General features: G+C 49.7%; 1 protein-coding gene across 3 annotated transcripts in view; it reads left to right on the forward strand.

The window, feature by feature from the left end:
- Window positions 1-20,485, forward strand: part of Megf11 (multiple EGF like domains 11) — a 330,509-nt gene that overhangs the window by 3,038 nt on the left and 306,986 nt on the right. The window contains exon 2 of one of the 3 annotated variants that reach the window (XM_052711804.1): window positions 9,397-9,456. The exons of the other annotated variants lie outside the window; for them this stretch is intronic. Coding sequence (XP_052567764.1) covers window positions 9,428-9,456 — 29 coding nt within the window. The 5' untranslated portion in view covers window positions 9,397-9,427. The remainder of the gene's footprint in view (window positions 1-9,396; window positions 9,457-20,485) is intronic. 3 annotated transcript variants of the gene reach the window in all.

The following is a 20,485-nucleotide window of genomic DNA, read 5'->3' on the forward strand; positions in this document are numbered from 1 at the left end:
GGTGGCTCAGGGCTTCGCCGTGACAGTTTGAAACACTGGACCATGAGGTTTGGAGAGTCGGCTGGTTGCCAGGGGTGACCCAGGACAGCTGTATTGCTGAGCTTATATGTGGCACTGGAGAGCTGCCCTGTAGAGTTTCTGCAGGAGGGAGCTGGTGCATGTTGACGACTGCGATCTTGCTAAGTCTCCATAGAGACCAGCAGGTGACGGTGTACTTCTGAAACTGCAGCACCCACAGCTGCTTGGCAAGCTCTGGAGCCCCACTGTACAGATAGATGGGTAAGTAGACCCCAAGTCTGTAGATTGGGACAGCTGTGCGGTCAGATGGACTCAGTTGCTGTAGAATCCAGGCATCCCTTATGTCCCGTTCAAGTTAAAAATGCTCTTCTTCTGAGCTGGGGAGACGGCTCAGTCCATAAAGTGCTTACTGTGAAGCCTGAGGCCCTGGGTTTGATTCCCAGGACCCTCCTGAAGAGCCGAGTACAGTGCTGTGTGCTTCATAACCCCATCCCTGGGGAGGCAGAGACAGGAGGATCCGTGGGACTCATGGACAGCCAGTTTAGCCTAATGGGTGAGTCTCAGGTCCCAGTGAGAGACGCAGTCTCAAAAACAAGGTGGCTCGCTCCTGAGGTGACACCTAAGGTTGGTCCCAAGCCCTCTGCATGCACTCTCCCACATGTGCACATGGACCTACACACACATGCATGCACACACATAAAATAAATAAATAAACAAAAACTGGAGCCCTCCTCCAGAAACAAAACAAAACAAAACAGGGCAGTGGTAGCGCACACCTTTAATCCCAGCGCTCAGGAGGCAGAGGCAGGTGGGTCTCTGAGTTCGAGGCTAGCCAGGAGTACACAGAGAAACCCTGTCTTGAAAACAAAACAAAACAAAAACAGAACCAACCAACCAAACAAACAAAACAAACCCCACAAAAACCTGAAGCCCTTCTTTCTGTCTGGAAGACAGCAGGGGTCATGCTTCCATTAGGGAAGGGCTTATAGCAACCCAGCTCCCAGGACACACCCTTGGCCTCTGATTCAGTGGGCCTGGGGTGGCCTTGCTAATTGCCATTCCCATCCAGCTTCCAGCCATGCGGATGCTCTCACTGTGGGAACCATACTTTAGGTGTGGGGAACTGAGGAAAGGGACTGATTTTCCTGGAGACTCTACTGGAGCAGGGGCTGGGAAAAGGCTGTGATTTAAAATCTGGGACTCCCAGGACAAGCTTCTAGGAGGCCCCCTCCCCCCACCCCCCAGGTGGCTGTAGAATTAAAGGAATATTTTATCTTCATCAGCACACACACAGAGAATATATTGTCACGTAATTAGGGAATAAATAGGTGTCGCTCGCTCGTTGGCTGCAGACTTTGTGCCCTGTGGCTCTGTGGGGGTTTATTAGAGTGGCGTTATAATTGAGAAGGTGTCATCCACTCCCTGAGCCCCTCATCAAACTTTCATGGCCAGGGTGGTCGTTGTCCAGAAAGGTGTGTCTTCTTCATTTAAAAGAAAAGAAAGTGGGTTGGGGGGCGGGGGGGGGGGGCACTCAGCTGGTAGAGTGCGTGCATAGCTTGCATGGGGCCCAGGGTTCGAGATTCGGCACCGAACAAACCAGGTATGGTGGCACAGCCCTGTAATTTCAGCACTCAGGAGGTGGAGGCAGGAGGATCAGGAGTTCAAGGTCATCCTCCACTAAGCTGCAAGTTCAAGGAGAGCCTGGGCTACGTGAGACCCTGTCTCAACATCAAGGGAGGGAGAAAAGAGTAGAAGGAAAGAAGGAAGGGAGGAAAGACAGACAGAAGGGACTCAGCAAGATGCTTTTCCTGATACCGGACTAACTGTGCTTCATCTGACAGTTGCCATGCAAGGTGTTCTTAGGGAACAAAAGGAAGAAAGAAAGAAAGAAAGAAAGAAAGAAAGAAAGAAAGAAAGAAAGAAAGAAAGGAAGGAAGGAAGGGAGAGGGAGAGAGAGAGAGAGAGAGAGAGAGAGAGAGAGAGAGAGAGAAAGAAAGAAAGAAAGAAAGAGAGAAAGAAAGAAAGAAAAGTAGAGCCGGGCAGTGGTGGTGCACGCCTTTAATCTCAGCACACTCGGGAGGCAGAGGCAGGTGGATTTCTGTGAGTTCAAGGCCAGCCTGGTTTACAGAGTGAGTTCCAGGACAGCCAGGGCTGTTACACAGAGAAACCCTGTCTCAAAAAACCAACAAACAAAAAGAAAAAAAAGAAAAAAAGAAAGAAAAGAAAAAAGAAAAAAAGAAATAGCAGTTTGATCAGAGCAAGGCTTCCAGGAGTCTGCAGCACACGTTCTGGATCTGTTTGTTGACACTGTCTGTTTTAGATTTCTGTTTCTGACTTGGCGCTGAATCTCAGGGGGTGGGGGGTGGGGGAGCTCTTCCACTCTGTGATGGGTCCATCTACCATGTGTGTTAATTAGGCCCCAAAGAAAAGAATCATAACAGAGTTGTTCTCCCTAAATGCCGGTATTTTTCATCTGGATTCTATTTATTGATTATTTTACAGTCGAGAAGGAACAGCAATCCATGTTTTTATTTCTTTATTTTTTATAACAAAGCTAGCTGCAGTAATTATGCAGGCGCAACATGTCTGTTCTGGAGCAGGAAGTTGGAATTGGTTCAGCCTGACTCAAACATTTGGGTGAGATCTAATTGAAAAAGACATTTCAAAGAACAAATATTTAGGAATTTGGACTTGTGCTGGTGGCCTCTCTGGGACAGTGTGAGTCCCTTGCCTGTGTCTTGATTCTTGAAGGTGGAGGAAGAGAATGGAGGACCAGTGGTCAGTCATGTTAAGACTGCTGTCAGAATGTGAGGTAGAAACTTAGACCCCTCTAAGTTTCAGCCAGACTCAGAAAAGGGAAAACTGATACCTTCAGAGATGACGAGGAAGGGGGGATTCAAAAATCAAATATAAATCGAGTCTTTACTGAATGCCCAACCTTGGGGTAGGCTCGATGAGTGTGGGGCATAGGACTTACATGTGTCATTTATCTTTCATAACAGCTCAGGTAGCTATAGAGACAAGAGCCCTTGACTGGAGAGGGTGTCAGAGCTGCCAGCGACAGAAGACCTGAACCCTCCTGGCTGGAACAATGAGGGACTCGGTGTCTCCCGGAACAAGAGGTCTAGGCTATTTCTGCTCCAAGGTTTTTTCTTTCAGTGGCTTAGCAGCAGCAGCAGCAGCATCGAACATCCAGATACTTTTTCATCCTCTTTGTTCTCAAGGTCACAAAATGGCTGCAATGGTTGTAAGTGTTGCATCCTCAAATCTCCTGCAGAGGCAGAATAGTCGGTGAGGGGAGCCTTTCCCAGCCTCTGATCTAACTTTGCCTCTTGTCTTCTTGACGGAATTTTTGAGTCCAGTGCCATGCCTAAACCAAGCAGAGGCAAGGGGTAGAGATTTCACGATTGGTCTAGAGCAATCTTGATGGGCTATTGAATCGCAGAAAGGAACAAAATTGGAAAGGAGAAAGAAGCATCGAGCACCTGCCAGCTATAGAGTTTAAGACCTGGGTTTGAATCCTCTCTCTCCCCTTTTTTAAACCTCATGACTTTGGGCAAAGGATTTTAACCTTTTATGCCCTCAGTTTACTCATCTGTATAATGGGGTTGATTGGGAAGATAAATCTGAGTTAGCCCAAGAACTACATTTGACCAATACAAGACAAGTAAGAGGATTGGAAGATTTGACCTTGACCATCAGGGAATGTATAACCTTGTTTGGGAGATGTGGTGGATTCTACCACATTCATCAACAGACAGTCAGAAGGCAGAGCCAGAGGAGGATATATGGCCAGAAAAGCAACCGTAGCAGGAGACCATGCCACCAGTGGGAGCCATAGCAGTCATGGCAGGCTTCCCAGGCTGGGAGTGCTTCAGGGCATATCCCCAGACTCTAGCCCTGAAGTCAGGAAGGTTGAAAGCTCCGTCTGCCTGGTTTATTCTTGCCTTTTCCTTTTTGCTGGTGGCATGGAACAAATCAGGCTAACGAGACAAGGTCTTAGGCGTCCCAGATTCCCTAGCTAGCTGAGGATGACCTTGAACTTTGAATCCTCCTGCCTCTATCATCTCCCACATTGGGTTTATGTGGTTTGGGGGTTCAAACCCAGGGCTTCTTGCATGTCGGGCAAGTGCTGTACCCACTGAAGCACAAACCTAGGCTTGCAGTTGATGGCGCTTGTTGGGTAGATATCATCATCGTGACTCAGAGGCAGCTCTCAGCTGCTCCATCGCAGTGCTAGACTCCTGGCTTACAGTCTTACTTGGTTCATCAGTCTTGACCTCTTAGGCCATGTCTCAGCATTAACTGCATTATGTCGTCGTCATCATCATCATCATCATCATCATCATGACCATCACCACCACCACCACTGCCGTCATTGTCGTCGTCATCGTCATCACTGTGGGTTTTTTTTTTTTTGGTTTTTCGAGACAGGGTTTCTCTGTAGCTTTGCGCCTTTCCTGGAACTCACTCTGTAGACCAGGCTGGCCTCGAACTCACAGAGATCCGCCTGCCTCTGCCTCCCGAGTGCTGGGATTAAAGGCGTGTGCCACCACCGCCCAGCTCACTGTGGGGTTTTTGATGTGTATCTTTGACATGGAGTCTCATGTAGCCCAGGCTGGCCTCAAACTCATTGTGCGGATGAGGATGACCTTGAACTTCTGATGCTCTTACCTCTACCTTCAGAATCCTGGGGTGACAGGCCTGTATCACCTTATCTGGCTTTATGAGATCTTTTTTTGAAATAGGTCTTGCTATGTAGCTTGAGCTGGGCTTGAACTGTCAATCTTCTTGTTTCAGTGTCCTGAGCGATGGGATTACAGGTGTAAACACGGCACCAGCTTGGATAATATTAGTAGTATTTGATGTCTGACTACTACCGTGAAATCTGATGTCCTCCATTCCTCAGGCGTCTTCCATTCTGGACGCTGTTCTCACTAGCAGAACCCTGTTCTCAGTGTGGGGACTCAACGTTAGCAGCACCTTTTGGTATCCCTGTGACTCTGACATTCCCTTCCCAATGTCCAAGCACAACCGTTGTCTTTACTCTTTTTCCATGATCTATCTTTCTGGCCTGAGGGATCCCCTTTGGTGTGCTGGGTGGCAACACCAGCCTCCCGTGTTGTCATCCTGTGGTGGAGGGGTAGACGCATGGAAGGACACACTTTCCAGAACAGTCTGAGGGGCTCTATGAAGGAGACCGTGTAGATGTCAGTAGATGTCAGTGCAGAGGAGGCTGTGAGTTCTGAACCCATACTATGAGCCGCTTGTACAGTTCTGGGGCTACTGCCAAGCAGCCGAGGACTTTTCTGTCTTTTCTTTCTTCACAATATCTCCCAAGCAGGGTTACATGGATCTTTCACCTTACAGGTCCTCAGAGAACTCACAGGATGAGGCGGAAACTCCTTCTGCCCAGGTCTTATCTTTTCTCTTCCCCTGCTAGGCCTTTCCTCTCCTCACCTCAAGACCTCTCCCCACCTCTCCTCTATGCCTCTCCCTACCTCCCCTGCTAGGTCCCTCTTCCCACTTCACCTCTAGGCCTTTTTGCCAAGGCAGCAAGTCTTGCCCTTCTCTGGGTTTTCTGGAAGTACCCCTCCCTTTAAAGCCTGCTCCGAGCTGTATCCTCATTAGAGCTTCCCTAAGTACTGGTACCCACAGTGCTCTTGAAGTATTGACCTCTCCTTCCCCGAACATCTGTAGCAATTACTGCCCACACCGCACATTCTGTGTTTAATAGGACACTGCTGGTCATGCTATTCAGCATCATTTCAGGGTGTTCCTTGTCTCTCCCAGTTGGATCCTAAACTCATTGAGATCCAAGATGGAGTGGGCTGGGTCCTTCCTTGTGGCCATCACTGTGGCCAGTAGATGGGGTTGAACCAGGGCCTTGTGCATACGGGACAATTCAATGGACATTTGTTTCTTTATTGAGACAGGGTCTCAAACAGCACAGACTGGCCTTGAACTCAATGTGTAGCCGCAGATGACCTTGGATTCTTGATCCTCCTGAGTGCTGGGATTACAGGCGTGCACCACCAGGCCTGGCTCTCTCAGCAGATATTTATTGAATTCATAAACCACAGGAATAGATTATTTTCCTGAAGAAAATCACTGTTTTTTTCCCACTCAATCTCAATTGAAGGGACTAATTTTAACGAATGCCTCCCATATGTGGAACATACTTTAGGCAGTTTATAGTCACTATAAACTGTAACTATCTGCAAGGGGTCAGGGAGCAGAAGTGGCCAGCAGGGGGCACCGAGGAGTGGGGGAACAGGGCTGGCCCTTCATCTATTTATGCTTAAGCATCTTGTGGACATTCTTGCTGCCCCTGGTCTGCTGGTTTCTGGTCTCATTCTGCACGGTTGCTTTAGTGGGTCCCGAGAACTTTGAACTACTTACTTCAGACTGCCAGCCTCTTGGTGAACACTTTATTTGAGGCGGAAAAGGGGGATGAGGCCAGTGGCCCAGGAGGGGAAGACTGAAAAAAGGTTCTCAGAGTCTCTGACGGCTTCTGATGACTGTGAGCAGAGTGGAAGCTTTCCTGAGACACCAGGAGTGTAGGACATTTAGCCCACGAGGGAAGGGGCTAGAGCCCCATCAAGGTGCTGTGGTTTAGTAAGCTCTTGGATTGCGTGTGTGCTCTAAACCCATGCTGCCTCCTCAGACAAGGTCTTAGAATGGAGAATGGTGGAAGAAGTCTCCCAAATCCAACACCTGGCCTCCGGATGCATGCAAACACAAACACACATGTGAATAAAAGAAGCAAGGTCTTAAAAAGTTCAAGTGACAGGCCCAAACAGGATGCCTACCTCGAATGGTAACCTTCTAGGGTCTTCTGAGTGAGGGGCTTCCTGGGGTGCCTTCCAAAGACTGCTTTGGAGTTGGCTTTGTGGGTCCTATCTAGCTAGGATCTACTTTTCTGCTCTGGGAAGCTGCCCTTCCCTGGCCTGACCTGCCTGCTTTGGATCACTCGAGCTTAAAATAAATACAATAAATATAAACACCCCCAAACTTTTTCTTTCCTGCAGAGGATGAGCAATAATCTACATATGCAAATAAATGGCATGCCAGCCCCATGAATATTAATTCAGAAAGGGAGTCTGAGGCTCTGAACTACACTCAGAGCCAGCGAGCTGGCATTTTGCAGCCCCTCGGGTGCGCGCTGGTAATCAGACCTCGTGTTTTAAGGCTGCCCTGTTCTCTGTTGACCTCCCTCCCTTCTCACCCGGAGCACTTACCAGGCAGATGCAAAGGGTCTTAGGTGGACGGGCTTGGGGCTCGGGTGGTGGGTGAGCTTCACTCTGGGTCTTTTTCTGGAGTCAGCTGCCCTTCTACCCTGGCGTTAGCAGGGACTCACCGGGGACAGGGCACAATTCTGGGGAATGCTGTGGGGTGAATGTCAGGATGTCTACAAGGTGTGAGAGGGACAAAGCCTCCCCGCCCCATCCCCCCCCCCCCCCCCCAGCTAGCTTGTTCTGCCTCTTACAGGTAACTAGGGACATGGAGACCTGGAGGGGTGGCAACTTCCCAGAATGACTCCGTGCATTGTGGCAGGAAGCAAGAAAGCTTATTCATTCTCTGCTCTGAAAAAGCACATTTCTTTTTGTGTGTGGAGGAGCGAGTGGGCAGGGTGGCATTTCAAGTTTGTATACTTTTGGGGAAAGAGTCATTCTTTTCTGTGAACAGTCACCCAGGGACAGGTGGCTTCTGAAAACCCTGTCTTGTATCCCATTTGGAAATTGTTTCTTTCCTCCTTCAGATTTCCAAATTAGATTACCCACAGACCAGAATTAACAAGTCCTCTCAGCAGAGATGACAGAGCGGGATGGGAAAAAGGAAAGGCCTGCGAGCCTTCAAGGAAGGACCAGGTTGGGGAGGAAACCCACCGGCCGGCCGGGCCGCCAGGTGGGAAGGCAGGACCTGGCAGGCGTTTCTCGGTCCCACTGGAATCGGGAAGGTTCTGAGGGAAACAGACAGAAAGGAAACTCTACAGCATGTGGCATCAACAAAAATGGGGCGAGGGTGGGGGCTTAAGCTGAGGGTGTGGCTCGGTAGGTAAGGGCTGGCCTAGCTCGCCTGAAGCCCTAGATTCAGTCTCTAGACCTGCATAAAAACCAGGGGTTGTGGAGCACACCTGTAATCTCAGCACTTGGGAAGTGGAGGCAGGAGGATTGGGAGTTTAAGAGTATCCTCCTACAAGTAAGTTGGAAACTAGCTTGAGCTACATGAGACCCTGCCTCAAAAACAAACAAACAAACAAACAAAAAAAACCAACCCTCCCCCCAAAAAAACAAAAAACAAAACTTTGTCTTGAGTTGAGCGTAGTGGTAGCTACTTTGTCTTGGGTTGGGCGTAGTTGGGCCTCTGTATTTACAACACTCAGGAGTCTGAGGCAGGAGGATCTCAAGTTTGAGGTCAGCCTTGGAGGAGACCTCTCTCTCTCTCTCTCTCTCTCTCTCTCTCTCTCTCTCTCTCTCTCTCTCTCTCTCTCAAATAAAAAGTGTCTTGAAGCCGGGCGGTGGTGGCGCACGCCTTTAATCCTAGCACTCGGGAGGCAGAGCCAGGCGGATCTCTGTGAGTTCGAGGCCAGCCTGGTCTCCAAAGCGAGTTCCAGGAAAGGCGCAAAGCTACACAGAGAAACCCTGTCTCGAAAAAACCAAAAAAAAAAAAAAAAGTGTCTTGGGCTGTGGTGAGCTCCAGGGTGGAGGTCTTCACTAGCACGTGCAAGGCCTGGGCTTCCCACTGCAGCAAACATTAGTTCATTCTTTCTCTTGCTCTTTGCTGTTGCTTTTGGTGACCTTTGGCTTTTTTTTTTTTTTTTTTTGGTTTTTCGAGACAGGGTTTCTCTGTGTAGCTTTGCGCCTTTCCCGGGACTCACTTGGTAGCCCAGGCTGGCCTCGAACTCACAGAGATCCGCCTGGCTCTGCCTCCCAAGTGCTGGGATTTTTTAATTCTTTTTTTTTTTTTTTTTTTTTTTTTTTTTTTTTTTTTTGGTTTTTCGAGACAGGGTTTCTCTGTGTAGCTTTGCGCCTTTCCTGGAACTCGCTTAGGAGACCAGGCTGGCCTCGAACTCACAGAGATCCGCCTGGCTCTGCCTCCCGAGTGCTGGGGATTTTTTAATTCTTTTAAACAGTGTCCTGTAGACCCCAAACGGGCTTCGGACTCCTATGGAGACCGGCCTTGATCTTCCTGCCTCCACCTCTCAAATTCTGGGATTACATACACACCATCATGCCTGGCTCAGCTCGCCTTTGGGGCTCCTCCTTCTCCTTGTCCATGAATATTAAATAATCAGCCCTACTTCTTAAGGCTGCTTTGTGGGTTCAAGTTCCCAAGTCACGCAGGTGTTTCAGTCATTTGGATCTTTCTTTCCAGACAGACCTGCTTGGCTGCCTTGTATCTGTAGATGAGGGCTGTGTCTCCTCATGGGCCTTGGTAAGTGCTGGTGTCTCTCGGTGTGTTGTGTGTTTTCTATGAATATGCACCTATTATCTGTTTCTGCATAGTGTCATGGAAAGGGACGAGAGCCAGTCCCTGTGTGTCTATGTGTTTGTGGTGTGACTTTGTGTGTTTTTGTCTGTAAGTGGCTGTGTCTCTGAGTGTCGCCATCCTCAGTCTGGACAAGTCTCTGCACACATTGAAGACCCAGTACGGCCAGATCTTGCCGGGGCTGGTAAGCTTCCTAGTGCACAGAACACCCTGGGTCCTGAGTCCTCTCTCTAAAGCCTTTAGATTGTCCCTTGCCTCTTCTTCCCACCCCTAGACAAGCCTCTCCCAGTCCCCGGAGCCCTTGCTAATTGTCCTCTGTCCCTTCCCCTTACCTCCCTCTAGTCTAGAGGCACTCTGGGCACTGCAGCTACTGCAGCCAGGACAGCCCTAGGCCATTTGCATTTGTGTTTGCATCTCATTTACATGGTCCATACAGACTTTCAGTTCTGCTGTTCTCAAGGTAAAACGCAGTTGGCTTTTCTTGAAGGTCATTATAGTAAGCCTTTTTGGCTTTTTATTTTATTCTTTCTGATTCAGACTTTCTTCCCAGAATTAGGGGGAAGGGGGCAGCAGGAAGAAGTGCCAGAAACCTTTGCATTTCTCTCAGCTCCCCCAGCTGCCAGGTAAAGGCCCTGGCTCTGTGGGTGGAGGTCCTGGGCTTTGGGAGAACAGTGATGGAGGAGATGTCCTCATCTCTTGAGGCAGGTGTGGATAGGGACCAACCCAGCGAGGGTCTGTCCCCTGCTTCTCCAGTTCCCGGGCTTAGTTCTGCAGAAGGAAAAAGCAGGGAAGCTTCACCCCTCACCCTGTTCCTATCTAGATACCAGAGAGGCAATGGGCCTGGGCTAGCCTTGGGAAACAAAGAGGATGAAGTGTGTCTTTTCCTTTCCTTTCAAACCCCTAACACATCATCAGCCATCTAATGTCGCAGGAGGTTTTCCAAAGGCTTCCCCAGGAAGGCTACATCCAAGTATAGGCCAGCTCCTGGCTCTGTGTTCCCTCTGTGGATGTGGATTGCAGTCCTGGTTCTGCTTCTCATTAGCTGTGTGTACATGCTTGATGTTGAGTACCATTCTTGATCACTCTCTGCCTTATTGATTTATTGATTGATTTTTGAGGCAGGGTTTCTCACTGAACTTGGAGCTCACAGATTTGGCTAGGCTGGCTGGCCAGTGAGCTCTAGGGATCCACCTGGCTTTGCCTCCCATGCTGAGGTTACAAGAGTGCACTGCCCTACCTGGCTTCTTGCATGGATGTTGGGGAATCTCAACTCAGGCCCTCATGTGTGTGCAGCAAGAGACGGAGCCAGGTATCAGTGAGAGACCCTGTCTCAAGAACAAGCTGGACAGGGGTTGAAGAATGACACCCGAGGTTAACATCTGGCCTACATACTCAAACATATACATATGAATGTATACACACATAACACCAATAAAAAAGGTGCTTCAGTGGGGGACAGGATTGCTATCTGAGAGCAAAGAGAGGGGGAGGAAAAGGGATATAGGACAAGGAAGCAGGAGGAGTAAAGGCAAGCCAGGCCCAGCTCAGGAGGACCAAAGGATGCTCTGACGAGTGAGTGGTGTTTCATGACTCCATAGCTGTATGTTGGAAGAGGGGAGGGCTTATCTATTAACTCTTTGGTCCAAGTACCAGGGTGGAACATTGGCTTCTATTGCCTGGACCTCTGAAATTCTGGCTCCCTCCCCTGGTGGGTGCTGCCTCTGGGTGCAAAGAATATTTGACTCTCTTTGGGTCTGGAGAAGGAACCTGTGCTGGGGCACTGCTGCTCTTGAGTGTGATGGAGACTGTACCAATGTTGGCTCACCAGGGGATGCTGGGATAGGAGCAGTGTTAGCTGAGACTGTGGCCCTCATGCAGATGGTGGCTGGTGACCTGGGAGTTGAGTGGAGCTCAGCAAATTTGGGCACACAGTCTCATCTGCCCCCCCCCCCCCCCCAGTCCGTAGACAAATTCATTCTTGGGACCAGGTGCTGGAGTCGGGCTCTATGGGGAGAAGTGCAGCAGCTCTTGACCAAGTGAGGTGTCTGGAAAGGACTCATTCTTAGATCTGCATGAGTTTGCTCGCAAAGAGTCAGATGGGAGCCATTTCCATAAGTCCTGGCTTTATTCCTAGCTCAGCTGGGGTGGGGAACTAGAAAGGTTCCCAGCTTGCTGTTGCCAGGGGAGTCTCACTCACTGTGCGGGGAGCTGGCACCCAACAACACTCACACATTTCAATCAGAGAGAAGACTCTTTCTTGGTAAGCTCTGTCATGCAGGATCCTGAGTCAGAGACCAGTGTGTCTAGATTTGAATCCAGTTCTGTGCTCAAAAGCTGGGTCATCTTGGATGAGTGACTCAACAGTCCCTCCACGGAGTCTTTCCTGAGTGCCTGAGGTGGGCTGTGATGGTAAAGCTGTGACAATACAAGAGAGACAGACGCCCCCCACCCCTTGTCCCTGTGGGTCACTAGAGTATAAATAAGTTAGCAGATGACAAGGTGACAAGAGAAGGGGGAAGTGGTGGGCTGGGGAGGACTGCAGTTTTAAATGAGGAGATCAGGGAAGGTTTCAACCAAAGCACCCTTTTAACGCTGGTGTCTTGGGAATGTTGCTCCCCTGTGCCTTAGTTTCCCCATCTATACATGATTTGTTTATTTGTATGTGTATACATTGTGCATATGCATATGAAAGTCAGACATGGGTATTGAGGGTCTTCCTCAATCACTCTTCATCCTATCTTTTGAGACAGGGTCTCTCACTGAACCTGGAGCTCACCAATTGGCTAGACCAACTATCCAGCAAACCCCAGAGAGCCTCTGGTCTCCACTCCTCCAATGCTGGGATTATGGGCATATTTCTCTACTTGGCTTTTTACTTGACCGCTGGAGATCTGAACCCAGGTCCTCATGCTTACACAGCCATCATTTTATACACTGAGCTGACCTTCCTGCCCTTGCATGGTATCATTTGGCACACAGGGTTGCTGGAGGGTCAAGCCAGCTAATCCATACATCAGGTGTGGACCTGGCCTGGCACACGGCAAATACTGTCATTTGTCACTGCTTCTCAGGTGGAAGCCTATCCTTCCTGCCACTGGGAGGCACCAGCATGGGTTCCAGACTGCAGGATTTTGGCAGGCTTCATCTCCCCAGGAGTGGGAGCAGCCTACTCCAGGCCTCCCTAGCTTCTCATTAAAAGGGGACACACAGTCTCTTCAGTTGAAGAAGCAACGTTCACATCTTTTTACTCAAGCCTCCGACTCCCAGAGGGAGTCGTGACTGAGCTGTTAGCAGAATTCAGGTTTAGGAAGTGGCTCCTTGTCTGTCTGTTTGAGCTTCTGCAGATGCAGTGAGCTCAGGCCTGGGCTGGGCTGGGTGCTGGGTTCCCAGTAGTGGGCATGAGGCCCTGCTTGCTTCCAGCTCTTGGCCAGGTGACTACTGTCTCTCATTCGTAGGCACTGAGAGTCCTTTCAGCAACTCAGATGCCACAATTTACCATGGCTGAGATTTTTGTGGCTGTAATTTACTGCCGCAGCAAAGCTGGGGAGCCCAATCCCAGTAGCCCACAGTATAGATATTGCATCTAATCAATCCTCTATTACTATGCAAACACATCCTATAGGCGACTGATGTCTTTTCCTTCAAACACTTAATGTATAATTAATGACACTTTGAATGCCAAAGAAGACACCAGCCCAAAAGCTCCCACTATGATTTATACCCACCCAGATAGGAGAGTGGCTTATCTGTCCTCTTACCATTGTGCAGTGGATCTCCTCACCTTCACAGAGAGTGAAGCCATGGAGGAGAAAGAGAGGGCAAGCAGCCTGCCCTCCAGAAAGCACAGCACCCAAGTGAGATGGTGGCCATTTTTTTTAACATTTAAAAAAATATTTTTAGCTGAGGTCTGATGTAGCCTAGGCTGGACTTGAGTTCACTATCTACCTGAGGGTAACCTTGAACTTCAGATCCTTTCATGTCTGCCTCCCACATCCTGGGACTGCAGGTGCACAGCACCATACCTGGCTTACGAGGTGCAGGGAATTAAACCCAAGCCATTTGAGCATGCTAGGCAAACGCGCCACCAACTGAGCTACCCAGCCCTTTCCTGTCAGCTTCTTGATGGCCCTCCTGCCCAGCCCTCTCACACTCTGTGAGGACATCCTCTTCTAAGTTGCTTGTGCTGCAGATGAAGACACAGGTTTTCATGAGTCCCTGACCCTCTCTGCAGGCAGGTGGATCTGGAAGGAGTGCCTGATGTTTCCCAGCTGGTGGGATAGCAGCATGGACACCGCTCTGCATAACTAACTGTGTGAGAATTCAATATCGTACACAGGTTAGGCCCTGAAACCAGGCTTCCTTATGGCAGTGAAGTGGGGAGAGTCGTGGCTCAGTTGTAGGGTGCTGGCCTAGCATGCACACAGCCATAGGTTCCACCCCAGCACTAAATAAATGGCAGGGTGATTCGTGCCCAAGCACTGGGGAGGTCGAGGTAGCATGATTAGAGGTTCAAGGCTGTCCTTGGTTATTTAGGGAGTTTGACTCCAGCTTGGGCTACAATGAGACCCTGTCGTGAGAAAAGGAAAGAAAAAGAAAGAGGTATGGAGGAGATTCCTCTGGAGAAAAATTATTTGGAAGGAGACAAGGTTTTGGACCCCATTGGACCTTAGGGGACTTGCCTGTTCTGCAAAGAGTGGGTTCCATGAAAAGCCCCAACCTCTAAGTTGATCTTGGAATGCTCTATAGCTCCCGTGTCAGGAATGAGGACAACAGGGCCCATCCTAGAGGGACTATGTCTGTGGGAATGAAGAGACACACTGTCCAGTGTGACTCAGCCTCAGAGGGCAGTACACAGGGCCATGGAGAAGGGGACTGGTCACGCAAAGCACATGGGGGCACCTGAGAAAGAGTGTGACAGAGACAAACAACCATTGTCGCAGGTGGGCACATGCTCACAGGGACCTCTCCTGGGTTAGAGGATTTGGGTTCAAGCCACCTCTCTTCAGGGTAGCCTGCCCTATACATCCAAGACCTATTTTCCATCTTGTCATTCTGGTGGGTGAAGGGCAGCCTCGCTCCTTGCCCAGGAGCCTCCACACGGGCACAGTCCCTGTCCCCCACTCCTTCAGTCCATCTTAGTCCATACTTTCTGAGGCTGGATGAAGGATCTTTCTGAGTGCAAAGTGGACCAGGTTACTGCACTGTCGGAAACCCTTTAATGCTTCTCCGTTGCCCTCAGGATAAAGTCAAAACTCATTAGTGTGGCAGTCAAGGCCCAGTTAGCTGCCTCTCTCCATAATCCTCCTCCCCTTCACCAAGTCGCATGGTCCCCAGGCTTCTGCATGCCTTCTGCACCACGGGACCATGGCCCACCTCTCTGCCGACTCCTGCTGTTGCCTCATGCGATGTCCTTCAGGCTTCCTTTGGTGGGCTGACCCTTTCTTCTTCTCCAGAGGTCAGCCAGACACTGCTTTCTCCAGGAAGGCTTTCTCCTCCAGGGGATCCCGCTTTCTGTTCCCTGTATTATGTCCTCAAAACCCCCAGGGAGCCCCATGTGACAGGAATCTAGACAAGCATGGCTCCCATAGCCAGTGCTTCTGTGAAGATCTGCTGTCACACGGAACTAGGGTAGCTTGGCCTTGAAATGGCTCAAATGCCTGTGTGGGGTGCTCTCTGACCTGTGGGAAGAGGTGGGGCTTGGAAACCAACTGCTGGATGCAGTGTGAGCCACCGGAGTGGGAGCCTTGAGATCCCCCACAACGCTACTAGAAGGATCCAGCATCTGTTGGACTTTAAGAAGCATCAGGGGGCTGACTAGCTAGGAGGGCTTGGGGTGTTGGGGGTAGGGTATTGCTCCCAGGCTGAGGAATGAGAGTGGTCTCGGGCACCTGAACCCCTTGACAGGCAATCATGTTTTAAAAAGCTTTAGCTTTCCCTCTGGTCCTGTCTCTGGATTTTATACATGGTTTTACCTTTTTTTTTTGGTCAAGAGAGTGGGTTGAGGTGATGCCTTATATTTTTCAGACTGACCTCAAACTTGCTATGTAGCTGAGGATGACCATGAACTCTGTATCCTCTTCCCTCTACCTCCAGAGTGCTGGGATTACGGGTGTGCAACCCCACGCCTGCTAGATACAGTACTGGGGATGGACCCTAGGATCTTGTCTACACTAGGCAAGCACTCTACCAACTAAACTACATCCTCAGTCCCCATGTTTTGACATTTGAACAGCTTAAATTTTTGTCCCCAGCTTGAGTTTTCCATCCCTGTGTAGCAAAAGGGACTTAGGAAGAGAAGATCTTCAAAGAGTAGGTTTGGAGGATACCCATTTGGGTGATGCCTCGCGTCCCGCTGCATGGAAGGGGATCTAGCTGGCGGTGTGGGTGGGAAGCAAGATTGCTTCCAAGTGGAGGATGAAGACAGGGAGATGACATCACTGGTTGCTGAGCTTCAAAGGTAGGAAGGACAGAGAGGACCTGGTTTCGGGCCAGGAGCTGCTAGGGACTCCCCACTGGAGGCTCGTGTCCTTCTGGGTAATTTCCATCTTTAATTTCTTGGTGTTTTATGAACAGGGAGTAAATCAGGATCCCACACCGACTGCTTCATGTAAAGGATTAATAAACTGGAGATTTATGGGGCAGTCGCAGAGGAAGGCAGTGGAAATGAGAGGAGACAGGCTTCCCATGGGGCAGAGGCGGGGCTAGGCCCCTTCCCTCTGGTGTGGGGCATCTGTAGGGAGCGCTCTGCAGGGATGTTTGCCCTTTGGGGCTTGAAGGCAGGGGTGGGTGGTGAGGTTGGGTCTGGTGCCTGATCTGCATTCTTTTATCAGTGCAAGATCAAGAGGGTTAACCATCCCTGAGTCTGTCTGGGTGGAGTAGATAGAGATAGAGCTCTGGGCTCAGAGGCAGAGGGTCCAGTTTTGAGTTTAGGGCAGGAATGACTAGCCTTTCCTTTCTTTGTGGCTATATTAGTTAAATTTCAGGTAAGGGAAAACCATGGCCTCAGAGGCTTGGGTAGTAAGAGCCCAGGTCCTTGCCACTCCTTTGGATGCCCTCTGCCGGGCATTGGCCCAGGCTGGCGATCGGAAGACCATGGTGGTAAAATGGCTATTGGAGTCCCCATCAACGCACCCAGACAGGACAGTGTCCAGTGGAAGAAGGACATGCCTGTCTCCTATTGGACATCTTTATAAGAGCAAGGGAGGTCTTCTAAAGGTCATTCAAAGGGCTTTCTCACTGTCTTCCCAGTCAGAACAACTGTCGTGCTCCTTCCTAAACCGAGCAGTGAGTTCAAGGCTAGCCTGAGTCAGAGGAGACCCTGCGTCATAGTTTCTTTTCCTGTTGATAAAATACCCCGACAAAAGCAATTTTATCGAGAAAGGTTTTATCCTGGCTCACAGTTCTAGTCCATCATTATGGGGAAATCAAGGCAGGAGGAGGAGCTTGAAGCAGCTGCTCACATGACGCCCCCCCCCACTCCCCCACAGAGAGTGGAATGCATGCAGCTCAGCTCCCGTTCCACTCTGTGATCCCAGCTGGAAAATGGCGCCTCCCACAGTGTGAGGGTCCTCCCACCTAAGTTAGCTCAATCAAGATCATCCCCTGCTTGCACCTCTAATCCCAGCCCTCAGGAGGCAGAGGCAGGTGGATCGCCTTGAGTTCCTCACTTAACAAGTCCTGAGGCTCATCTCTCAGGTGACTCTAGAGTCTGTCAGATTGACAGCACTAATCATTGTATCTTAGCTCAAAACACACGAACTAATAATAGGACGCATGTGTACACACACACACACACACACACACACACACACGCATGAGGATAATGCATCTTTCTTCACTTGCATTCTTGAGTGTTTTTTTTTTCTTTTATCTTTCTGAACTCTTTATGATGGTAATTCTCAGGTTGGCTCCAAGCAGGGAGTGTAGTACTGTGCCCCCATCTGTAATTGTCAGCATTTTGTTTACTTGGTTTCATGCCCCTCCCCCTTTCCCTAGGAAGGATTTTTAAGATGATATGAAATGAAGTCTGCCAAAGTGCCTGGCTGATGTGCAGAACCACTGTGAGGCATCCCTCATTATGAAGATGGCATGTTATTGCTGTCCCTAGCTACGTCACCAAGGGTGCTCACTGTCTTAGCTGTTTCCTGTTACAGTCACAAAATGCTCTGACAAAAGCAACATAAGAATCAAAAGGTTTATTTTGGCTCAGTTTGAGGTCCCTCATGGTGGGGAAGTCAGGCATCAGAAGCAGCTGGTTCCATTATATCCACAGGCAGTAGGAGAGAGCCGTGAACCCATAAGTTCTTCTCAGAAAGCAAGCTCAGCTCACTTACTCCACTCTAAAACAGCACAGGATCTTCTGCCTAGGGAGTGGTGCCACCCACAGTGGCAGAATAACTCAAGCAAAATAATTCACTACAGATATGCCCAGAAGCCCATTGCCCAGGTGATAGAGTCTGTTCTGTGGGTATTCATGGGCCCACTTGTAGAAGGTGGGCTGAGGTCTGGGGTGTCTAACATTCATAACCTGGCCCTGCTGCTAGTGGGGATGAGAACAGTCTGTCTAGTCTCAAAGGTGTGAGGCAATGTCTGTCTGGAACCTTCTCCATTGGAGAGACCATGGGCTCTTTTCCTTAGCCACTTTTCCTGAGCAGTTTTCTGAAGATGGTCCTGCTGTGTTCTGATTCTTGAAGGTTCCTCTCCCTAGGTTTTCTTCCCCATTTGCCTGTGACGGATATCAATATTCCTTCCTCTTCCCCCTGCAGAGAACATCCCTGCTCTAAGGCCCTTACAAACCCCCCTCTTGGCAGAGAGTGCATTGAGATCTAGAGATTGGAAGTCACTGGCTCAAGGTCATGTGGTGACCTGGTATAATTTCTGGGACCTACCCCAGTTAGAGTCTGATAAGAATGCTGGGATCTCAGCACTGGGTGCCTGGGCCTGGGTTATCATAGAAGACATGATTAGACATGTAAAGTGTTTGGCTGCCTACGCAGGGTGGGGTTGGCCTAGCCCTAGGGTCCTCACACAGAAAGTGAGTAAAGATAGAACAGACATTTCAGGACCCATCCCCCATACCAGTTCCCTGACCCTGGGTTGCTCTGGGGAGGGGAGACACTGGTCCACTGCTTCCTCCCCTTTTCCTCCTCTTGCCTACTCTGCAGGGCATGTTAAGTTGCTTAAAGCAGAGCTTAGGGAGGAGGGATGGGGTGGGTGGTAGGCACTAAGAGTGGGAAGTCCTGGTGTTAAAAGGCAGGTCTGACCAATTGCCTATGTGATCTTAAGTACAAGCCATCTAGAACACAGGACTCCTGTTTTATTCATATGAAACAGAGAATGATCCTTCACAGAGTCACCATGGGACTCACTGTTCAAACCCAATATCAGGTTCAACCCCAAGGAGCACAGCAATCAGTTCCTCAAGGCTCATAGGATTCAGATAGGCTGGGCTAGGCCACATCCACACGGGCTGATCTTCAGTGATCACAACTCTGGGAGGAAACTGAGGTCCGAGGTGACTGTACTAGTGACCAGAACAGCAGAGCCTCAGGGTCATGTAGGAAAATGGGTGCCAAAAGCAAAAAACCTCTCTGATTTTTTCCTGCCTATGCGTGGGTGTACATGCATGCGTATGTGTGTGTGTGTGTGTATGTGCAGGTGTGTGCGTGTGTATGTGTGTGTGTGTGTGTGTGCGCGTGCATGTGTGTGTCTCTAGAGGTCAGCTTTAGGTGTCATTCCTCAAGAACTGTTCACTTTTTTTGTTTGTTTGTTTTTTTAGACAGAGTTTTTCTGTATAGTTATGGTTGTCCTGGATCTCACTCTGTAGCCAGGCTGGCCTCAAACTCACAGAGATCGCCTGCCTCTGCCTCCCAAGTGCTGGGATTAAAGGCATGTGCCACCATTGCCTGGCTCACTTTGTTTTTTGAGACAGGATCTCTCACCAAGTAGACTAGGCTGTCTGGCCAGAGAGTCTCAGAGATCTGCCTATCTCTGCCTCTACAGTGCTGGGACTACACATGCACAGCACACCCCCAGCCTTTTATGTTGGAGATTGAATTTAGGACCTTTTGCTTACTAGGCAAGTGCTCTACCTCAGCTACATCCTTAGCTTTTTTTTTTTTCCATCTTTATATTGACACAGGGTCTTTCTAAATTACCAAGGCTGATCTTGGGCTCTGATCCTTTCTGATCCTTGGAGTTGGGACTGCAGATGTGTGCTACCATGTCTGGCCATGCCCCATGTTTTCTGTTGATTTCCCTGTCCCCTGTGGGCCCTCTGCTTCCAGGGAGACTTCCTCCAAAGCAGGAGTTATCAGCAGTCTGCATTCATGGGAAGCCTCTCCAATGGCATGACCTTCTAGAGGGAAAGAGGCTGTAGGATGGGCAAACTATAATCCCATCCACTTTCTTGCCAGTTGTCCATGTTTGTGTGCTTCTGCTTGTGTTACCTGTGGTAGTGTGTGATCACAATTGTGTGTCTGCATGAGAGTGTGTATGTGAGTGTGCATGGGAATGTGTGTGTGTAAGTTGTTCCTCTTTGCGTGTGACCTAAGTGTGTGTCTGCAAACACATATATGGATGTCTGTCAGACCAGATGAGACAAGCCTGCTGGGTCCCTGCATTCTAAGGGTGTCATTAGGAAGCATTTGAGCAATCTTGACCTCATCAAGGAGCCTAATGGGTACAGAGCAGCCTCACTTACTGCAGCTCATAAAAGCCACTAGCTCCCTGGCCCTCAGCTTCCTGGGGAGAGATGGTTTTTTGCATCACTATTGGCGGATGGGGCAGAGGATGAGAATTGGCTCCTGCACTTGGCTTTGGAGCAATCACCTAGGAAGATCTTGGAAGGCAAGGGGCTCTGCCCATGTGTGAATCCACACTAGTCTACTCACCTTGGCCTGCAGAGCAGATGGCAGGGCTGAGCCCTTCAGGTTGGTGGCTGTTCCCAGCCCAGGCCTTCAACCTACTTGTCTTA

Source organism: Peromyscus californicus, unplaced genomic scaffold (genome assembly GCF_007827085.1).
Source record: "Peromyscus californicus insignis strain IS unplaced genomic scaffold, ASM782708v3 Scaffold_11__1_contigs__length_118956290, whole genome shotgun sequence".
NCBI lineage: Eukaryota > Metazoa > Chordata > Mammalia > Rodentia > Cricetidae > Peromyscus > Peromyscus californicus.